At 49.2% G+C, this 9284-nt stretch overlaps 1 protein-coding gene across 4 annotated transcripts in view; it reads left to right on the forward strand.

Annotated features, from left to right (window-relative positions):
• CNTRL (centriolin) overlaps positions 1-8898 on the forward strand; it is an 89622-nt gene extending 80724 nt beyond the window's left edge. For 2 of the 4 annotated variants that reach the window (XM_018052708.1, XM_018052711.1), the window contains 6 exons: positions 698-838; positions 2194-2466; positions 2637-2699; positions 5965-6171; positions 8092-8178; positions 8458-8898. In XM_018052708.1, the coding sequence (XP_017908197.1) occupies positions 698-838; positions 2194-2466; positions 2637-2699; positions 5965-6171; positions 8092-8151 (744 nt within the window). In that variant the 3' untranslated portion in view covers positions 8152-8178; positions 8458-8898. Of the gene's footprint in view, positions 1-697; positions 839-2193; positions 2467-2636; positions 2700-5964; positions 6172-8091; positions 8179-8422 lie in introns of all 4 variants that reach the window. The other 2 variants (XM_018052709.1, XM_018052712.1) reach the window with 2 other exon arrangements.

The following is a 9284-nucleotide window of genomic DNA, read 5'->3' on the forward strand; positions in this document are numbered from 1 at the left end:
AGACAGCACCCTCGGCGAGCCAGCCTCTGCACACCTCTCCAGCGAGGGTGCAGGGGTTTGGGGGCGGGAAAGCTTCTGAAGACCCTCTTCCCCAGCTGCAGTCTGTGCTCTCAGGCTTTCTCACCGTGCCCTTTCTGGTCAGCGTTGGCTTTAATCATTATCCTGAAACTAGGAGGCTCAATCTGTCATGCTCTCATCCCTGAGACAAGTTGTGGGTGGTGGTACTCAGATGAGTTGAAAACAGTTTCTGATGCCTCGAGACCGACGGGCAGTGATGGGGGCTGTCCCAGAAAAGGGTTTTCCTAACCCTCTGGAGGAGTTCATGTCACCCTGCAGTGTGAGTGTGGCTTTGCGTCCGGATGTATTTCCCAGAGGGCAGCACCACTCACAGCCAGTGTCGTGCAACAGGATTGCGAAGAGAGTAGGCAGGTGTCTAGGCTTTAATCCTCCCAGGAACCCCGTGATGGTGGCTGTTGTCCACGTCTCCCAGACAGGGGAGGGTAACCTGATCTCAGTGGTAACACGGCACACCTAGGGTTCAGGCTTTCTGCTCCCGGCTCTACCACCGCTGCTGCAGAAGGCCGGTCGATCATCCCTTTTATAGCTGGAGGCCAGACAGGAAACGAAGTCTCAGAGCTAGTGAGTATGCCAGGCAGCCGCGCGCCCCTCCTGAGTTGCTCTCCTCCTCCCCTGCTAGGAGCAGAAGCAGGAGAACAGCTCCATGCAGAAGGAGATGGCAACCATCGAGCAGGTGGCGCAGGACAACCACGAGCGGGCCCGGCGCCTGATGCGGGAGCTCAGCCAGATGCAGCAGGAGTACGCGGAGCTCAAGGAGCAGGTGAGCCCGCAGCCCCGGGCGCGGGGCTGGTCTCAGCGGCGCTCGTGCAAGGGGCGCAGCTCTGTGGAAACTGTCAGACTAGCGATCAGATTGTTCTTCTAGTCTTGAAATTTAGAACTTTCCACAAGAAGAAAGTATTTGTTCAAGATACACTCTTAAAATGCCCCCAAGATACACTTCTGAAATGCCTTAAGTTCACCAAACTTGTTAGTTTTTGAAAGAAAAATGGCAGTTCTTTAGCATAAAATTTTATCAAGTCCCAAAGTGCTGTGTTGAAATACTAGATTTTATGCCAGAAACCAATCTGTAAGAGACAAACTCCCAAGGAAACCTCTGATCGTCTGTTGTGCAGCCAGGCCGAGGAGAGGAGGACGGCTTGTCCTCCATGGAGGGTCTCACCCTAGACCCCCCTGTGTCCCTCAGTCCGTGTCAGGGACTGGGCCGCCCCAGGACTCTCTAGCCAGCCCACTCGGGCCCCTGGACTGACCCTGCTACACCTTGTCCTTTGGATGACCCCATGTGGCCCTTTAGTTTCATCTGTTCCTATAACCACCCTCCCAAAACACGCACACACACACACACACCACACCACCCCACCCCACCCCACCCCACCCCACCCCACCCCCTGTTTGGCTCAAGAAAAAATTACTTTTAAAGGCCCCTCGGCCTCTCTAAATTTGGGAGGGCAGTTAGCAGAGAGTATGACTGTAGTTTCTCCACCGTGCTCTTTATGGAGAGAGCCCCATAGAGTGGTCTCGGGTATTTAACACAATCTGTGGCACCTGAGGAAACCTCCAGACTCCCGACCACCAGATTCTTCACATGTAAAATGAAAACATTCAAGCAGACCTTTGCTAAGCCCCGTTCAGTGTTAACATTTATAACCTAGACCACCTACAGCTTCTTTCAGTAAATGCCCCTTTTCTCATTTGAAGACCGCTAAGGTGCCGCATATGAATTCTCACGTAGCTCTCACGTTTCAGGACACAGGAGGTTTAGAAGTTAGCTAGCTTGCCCTGAGTTGTCCTGGTGCTGTCTGTTGGAGGTGGGGCTGGAGCCCAGCTCTGTCCAGCTGCAGCGAGGCTGGCTTCGATGGTGTGGGCCACCTGCACGCAGCACCACCCTGGGCTTTTCCAAACGGGAGTCGCTCCGGTTGGAAGGCCAGTAAAATCGTTCACTTGGTAGCTTAGAGATACTTGAGTAGCTGGGAAAATGGCAAATTTTTACAGTTCTAATCATAATAAGTAACATTTGTAGGTCTTTTGGTATATGATACATGTATTTAAAATGTTAAATCATTAAATAACAGTTCAGTTCCAGTACCTGGTGGTATTTGACTCTCACTTGCTCTGTAGATGGTAAACCAGAAAGATCTGGAAAGAAGACAAGTAGAAATCAGTGAAGCGATGAGGACGCTTAAGTCTGAAGTGAAAGACGAGATCAGAGCCAGCCTGAAGAACCTCAACCAGTTTCTCCCGGAGCTGCCGGCAGACCTGGAGGCCATTCTGGAAAGGAGCGAACACCTAGACGGAGGGCTGGAGAGCTTGAAGGAGAACTTTCCATTCGCCCTGAGTGAGAAGCCATCACCTTTTGAAGAGAAACTGCATTTTTCTCACGTTCACATAATGGTAAGGGCTTGTTTATCCTGCTGTTCCCTGGACTTCCTGAAAGGGCCCTTTGGTCCCCACCTCCCCCAGATAAGTTCAGATAGACTGGAGGGTGGGAGGAGGGAAAGGCGGGTTGGTTATGACGGTGGTGCTCAGAGACTCTCTGATGGTTCCCTTTTCCTCTGAAAAAGGATGAACACTGGCGTGGAGAAGCTCTCCGGGAGAAACTGCGTCACCGTGAAGATCGACTCAAGGTTGCCCTTTTAAAAGAAAAAAAAAGTATAAGCTGCTCAGCCTGTTGAGAGTGGGGGAACGTGCTCTGTCGCAGCGCTCGCGGCAGTTTTATAGGTTACACGTCCGAAGCTCAGAGAGGTTGGCATCACAGTTAATCAGCGCCGGGGTCAGGGTTCAGAACCATGAGTTCTGGTGCTCAGCCCAGGGTTCCTGAACCCTCGGTAATGCTGCTTTGCCTCAGCTGAAACTGATAGGACCCGCAGACAGAAAATAGAGATGCGCTGATAAAAACACGGCTCACAGGCCTGTGGTCGGGGGAGGGATTGGGGAAACCAGAAAAGTAGGCTTGGGTGTTAAATGAGAAGCTGTTTGGCTCAGGATATGTTGAACTTGAAGGCTTCATGAGACACACAGGGAAGGATGTCTGTCTGTAGGCAGCTGAAAATAGGTGTCTAGAATTTAGTTGTAAGTTCAGTTCAGTCGCTCAATCTTGTCCAACTCTTTGTGACCCCATGAACTGCAGCACGCCAGGCCTCCCTGTCCATCACCAACTCCCAGAGTTTACCCAAACCCATGTCCACCGAGTCGGTGATGCCATCCAGCCATCTCATCCTCTTCCGTCCCCTTCTCCTCCCGCCTTCAGTGTTTCCCAGCATCAGTGTCTTTTCAGATGAGTCAGTTCTTCACATCAGGTGGCCAAAGTATTGGAGTTTCAGCTTCAGCATTAGTCCTTCCAATGAATATTCAGGACTGATTTCCTTTAGGACGGACTGGTTCGATCTCCTTGTAGTCCAAGGGACTCTGAAGAGTCTTCTCCAACACCACAGTTCAAAAGCATCAATTCTTCAGTGCTCAGCTTTCTTTATAGTCCAATTCTCACATCCATACATGACCACTGGAAAAACCATAGCCTTGACTAGACGGACCTTTGTTGACAAAGTAATGTCTCTGCTTTTCAATATGCTGTCTAGGTTGGTCATAACTTTCCTGTTATGTCTGTCTGTAGGCAGCTGAAAATAGGTGTCTAGAATTTAGTTGTAAGTTCAGTTCAGTTGCTCAGTCCTGTCCGACTCTTTGTGACCCCATGAACCGCAGCATGCCAGGCCTCCCTGTCCATCACTAACTCCCAGAGTCTGCCCAAACCGATGTCCATTGTGTCGGTGATGCCATGCAACCATCTCATCCTCTGTCGTCCCCTTCTCCTCCTGCCCTCAGTCTTCCCCAGCATCAGGGTCTTTTCAAATGAGGCAGCTCTTCCCATCAGGTGGCCAAAGTATTGGAGTTTCAGCTTCAACATCAGTCCCGCCAATGAATACCCAGGACTGATCTCCTTTAGGATGGACTGGTTGGATCTCCTTGCAGTCCAAGAGACTCTCAAGAGTCTTCTCCAACACCACAGTTCAAAAGCTTCAATTCTTCAGTACTCAGCTTTCTTCACAGTCCAGCTCTCACATCCATACATGACCACTGGAAAAACCATAGCCTTGACTAGAGGGACCTTTGTTGGCAAAGTAATGGCTCTGCTTTTGAATATACTATCTAGGTTGCTCATAACTTTCCCTCCAAGGAGCAAGCGTCTTTTAATTTCATAGCTGGAATCACCATCTGCAGTGATTTTGGAGCCCAGAAAAATAAAGTCAGCCACTGTTTCCACTGTTTCCCCATCTATTTGCCGTAAAGTGATGGGACCAGATGCCATGATGTTAATTTTCTGAATGTTGAGCTTTAAGCCAACTTTTTCACTCTCCTCTTTCACTTTCATCAAGAGGCTTTTTAGTTCCTCTTCACTTTCTGCCGTAAGGGTGGTGTCATCTGCATATCTGAGGTTATTGATATTTCTCCAGGCAATTTTGATTCCAGCTTGTGCTTCCTCCAGCCCAGCGTTTCTCATGATGTACTCTGCATTGAAGTTAAATAAGCAGGGTGACAATATACAGCCTTGACGTCCTCCTTTTCCTATTTGGAACCAGTCTGTTGTTCCACGTCCAGTTCTAACTGTTGCTTCCTGACCTGCATATAGGTTTCTCAAGAGGCAGGTCAGGTGGTCTGGGATTCCCATCTCTTGAAGAATTTTCCAGTTTATTGCAATCCACACGGTCAAAGGCTTTGACATAGTCAATAAAGCAGAAATAGATGTTTTTCTGGAACTCTCTTGCTTTTTCCATGATCCAGCGGATATTGGCAATTTGATCTCTGGTTCCTCTGCCTTTTCTAAAACCAGCTTGAACATCAGGGAGTTCACGGTTCACGTATTGCTGAAGCCTGGCTTGGAGAATTTTGAGCATTACTTTGCTAGCGTGTGAGATGAGTGCAATTGTGCGGTGGTTTGAGCATTCTTTGGCATTGCCTTTCTTTGGGATTGGAATGAAAACCGACTTTTTCCAGTCCTGTGGCCACTGCTGAGTTTTCCAAATTTGCTGGCATATTGAGTGCAGCACTTCGACAGCATCACCTTTCAGGGTTTGAAATAACTCAACTGGAATTCCATCACCTCCCCTAGCTCTGTTCGTAGCGATGGTTCCTAAGGCCTGACCTAAAAATGTGGGGGTGAAGAGTATAGTGGGGAGCTGGGAAATGAGAGTGAGGCTGGTAGAACCAGAGAGGACAGCGTGCGTCTCTGGAGAGCGGCCACTCACCTCGAGGGCTGGGAGGGAGCCACGTGCAGTTCCAAGGGAGTGAAGGCCCTTAACATCAGATAGCCTCCGGCCACACGTGGCTGTTTAAATGGAAATTCGCTGTCATTAAACCAGGTTAAAAATTCTGTTCAGTTAGCACACTTCACGAGCTCGGCAGCCACACGTGGTTAGAGGTTCCCGTAGAGGGCGGCAGATTTAGAACATGGAACATTCCTGTCGCCGCAGGAAGTTCCGCGGGACAGTGCCTGCTGGCAGCGTTGACTAGAGGACCGTTTCAGAGGTGCCGTGGGGGAGCCGGGAAGCACTGTGGGCTCAGTACACTGCGAGACACTCAGAAGGCCTCAGTGTGAGCCCGCCATCTGAGTCTGAGCAGGCGTCTCACGAGGAGGAAGCGGGAGCCCCGAGGGGCGTGACAGTGGTGCACAGGCTGAGGGAAAGGCCCAGTTAGCGATGCCACACAGGAGGCGTCTGGCACCTGCCCGCCCCACCTTCCCCCCTTTAACTTTTGAAGGCAAGAGGATTTTCAGCAGCCACTTTTGTGTTCTGACAGTCAGATTTGCCTTTCAAATGTTAAACGTGAGGAAGCTACTCAGCACTAGTTCTGACACATCCCTCTGTAAGGCCCTAAGTCTTCCCGTAACACTTTCAGGCCCAGCTCCGACACTGTATGTCCAAGCAGGCAGAAGTGTTAAGCAAAGGGAAGCGGCAGACCGAGGGCACGTTACACAGCCTGAGGAGACAGGTCGATGCCTTAGGGGAGCTGGTCACCAGCACGTCTGTGGAGTCCACGTCGTCAGCCACTCTGTCTCAGCGCGAATCTTCCCTTGCAGAGGACTCCCATCTTGGACCAAGTCAGGTAGGAGGCGGCTCTTCATAAGTGGTCTGGCTTGTACACGGAAAGTCCCTGAAAGCTTTGAGGCCCACAGCCTAGAGGAGACTCAGAAGGACACAAGACAGTGAAAGTCGCTCAGTCCTGCCCAGCTCTGCAGTCCTGCTGACCATACCGCCCACGGAACTCTCCAGGCCCGAATCCTGGAGTGGGTGGCTGTTCCCTTCTCCAGGGGATCTTCCCAACCCAGGGATTGAAGCCAGGTCTCCCACATTGCCTGCAAATTCTTTACCAGCTCAGCCAGCAAGGAAGCCCAAGAATACTGGAGTGGGTAGCCTATCCCTTCTCCAGCGGATCTTCCCAACCCAGGAATCGAATCGGGGTCTCCTGCATTGCAGGCAGATTCTTTACCAGCTGAGCTCCAGGGAAGCCCAAAGGGCATGAGTTTCCCCAAGATTTGAAGGTGGAAGGACACGAATGTCACCTTCAGATCTCAGGGAAACTTGTCTTAGGGAAGACTCACAAAAGTTTTCATGGTCCCTGGGAAAACTGGAATCAGTTGGTTGGTAGTAAATGTGTAGAGGATAAGCTGATGATTTAGGAAATCAACTAGGAAACAGGGACATAGTTAATTCTCCTATGAAGGCTTTCCACTGTTTGGATTTCCTTATCATCTATTTGGTAAATATAACGAGTTTAGGTAATTCCCTGGTGGTCCAGTGGTTAAGGATTCTGTGTTCTCACCACCGCGGGCCCGGTCTGCCTCTCATTGGGGAGGTAAAATCCCATAAGCCATGTGGCACAGTCAAAAATAGAAGAGTTGAGACCTCTGAAGCCAACTTGTGTCCCAGTTTAGTCTGTCCACTTGGGAAAGGTGATTGTGCCAATTGTTAGTCCTAAGTGAAGTTTGAACATAGTTTGAACTCTTAATTCAGAATCTATTTAAAAAACCACAGCACTGAATTTCACATGTTTTCTGTGTGAGACCTAGATGAGGTTAGTAATTATTTAGAAGGAACATAAAATACATTAATGGAATCTGTAAATAGGAAGACAGTATTCCTGTCAGATAATAGCTACCATGTTGCAGGCCTAGTGTGGGGGTCTGGTGGCTCAGCGGTGAAGAATCTGCCTGCGATGTGGGACTTGTGGGTTCGATCCCTGGTCAGGAAGATCCCCTGGAGGAAGGCATGGCAACCCACTCCAGCATTCTTGTCTGGAGAATCCCAGGGACAGAGGAGCCTGGCGGGCTACAGTCCATACGGTCAGAGTCAGACATGACTGACGCGACTCAGCACGCAGCGTGTGCGCACTGAGCACTGCGTGCATTGCCTCCCTTACATCCTGGGAGCCAGGATTTATCCTTCTCTATGAATAAACTGTAGAAAACAAAAAATGATGTCACGGTCACAGTGAAACATGAAACCAGGATTTAGATGCTGATCTCTCTTTACCGCAGAGCAGTGTATTGCGTGTGAGCCCAAGAACATCCAAGGCCAGTTTGCGTCTTTAATAGACACACAGCTTGCTCATTAGCAGCAGAGCCAAGATGTGAATGCGATCACCTTAAATCTTCCACGGTAGGACCCAAGTCAGATACAGGCCAGGACCGTCATGGGCCTCAGGGCAGGCCGTGAGGGCGAGTGTCAGAGGCACAGAGCTTTGTAGAGATGGCGACTCCGGAGGTGAGCCCCGAAGAGTGGGAGACAGGCACGCAGGGGTGTGGGCGCCAGCTGAAGTCTTCAGCTCCCGTGGCCGCGAGACCCGCAGCACCCCAGGCCCAGGAGGGCAACGGAGGCGGCGGGAGAGCCGCAGCACGTAGAGAGGGTTTTGTCAGAAGTATGTTGGGTTCCGGAGTCTCAGTCTATTGTTATGTGGGATGAAAATCTGAACTAGGTTGGAGTTAGGGGTCTGGCTTCTGAGCCGAACGCTTTATCTTCTTTCCAGAGCTCCTTCCATCAAGTTCTGCAAGGTCCGTCACGATCGGTGGACAGTTACCGACACTGATGCTGTCCTCAGCTTCCTGCTCACAGGGTACATGTTACAGAAAGTTCTTTTATTTATAAATAACTAGCACTTTCAATCGGCAGATGTTGAATTGTAGCTTATCATACACTCTTAAGAAAAGTAACCGTCTTAACTTTTATTCTGGGTAATTTGTATGATGGGTCATCTTGAAACAATTTTCCAAAGAAGTACTCAAATATATTTACCTGTTGGCCATGATGCTATCCTCTAGTTGTGTGAATTTAGCTGAAACCTGCTTTTGCTGTTGCAGGAATTCACCCTTAGTACCTTCTCATCCTGTCGTAGGGCGAGTGGCTCAGCCAGATGGAGGAGATTCTCTTGCCTAAATATGAGGAAATGACCTTCTCCACTACCTCACTAACTTCATTAGAATGTCACTTGGTTTTTGTCGAGAGCCAGTCAGTCCAGATGCTGAAAACCCCACCGCGGTTCATCCCACTGCTGCTGCGGCTGTCAGCGGTTTGGAAGTCCCCGGCACATACGGGAATATTGTATACTGTTTGAACCAGGGTCGTATATGGCTGAGGGTTTTCTTTTTTAAACCTTTGAAATGCATTATTATAAAACCAGTGCTGATCTGAATCTATAAACTGGTAAAATCTGTAGTTAGAAATGTTAAGAACAACATACTTAGGCGCCTCTTTATTTATAGTGCCAGAAGTTATTTTTGGATTTTGTTTAAAATCTTATTTTCATATGAAAATAAAAGATAAAATGTGGGTCTGACATCTGACTTTACATTTCACAGATCTATAGTAAAGCTATATATTTTTTACCCTAATTCCAAGAGAATGTCAAATCTTTGAGATGGCTTTCCATCTCTGTCTGCAGGTTGAAGTATGTTGTATCCATCAGTGATTTGAAAATGCCTGTCATAAAACCATAATACATACTTCAGATGCCTTTCCTCAGCGAGAAACATTCTTTGGTGCAAAATTAGAATTTTGGAAAATCCACGTGCATCTTTAGTCGTTCAGTCACATTCGACCCTTTGTGACCCCCACGGACTGCGACCCACCAGGCTCTTCTGTCCATTTGGTTATTCGGACAAGAATGCCGGAGTGGGTTGCCATTTCCTCTTCCAGGGGATCTATCCTTACCCAGGGATCGAA

Source organism: Capra hircus, chromosome 8 (assembly GCF_001704415.2).
Source record: "Capra hircus breed San Clemente chromosome 8, ASM170441v1, whole genome shotgun sequence".
In the NCBI taxonomy this organism is placed as follows: Eukaryota; Metazoa; Chordata; class Mammalia; order Artiodactyla; family Bovidae; genus Capra; species Capra hircus.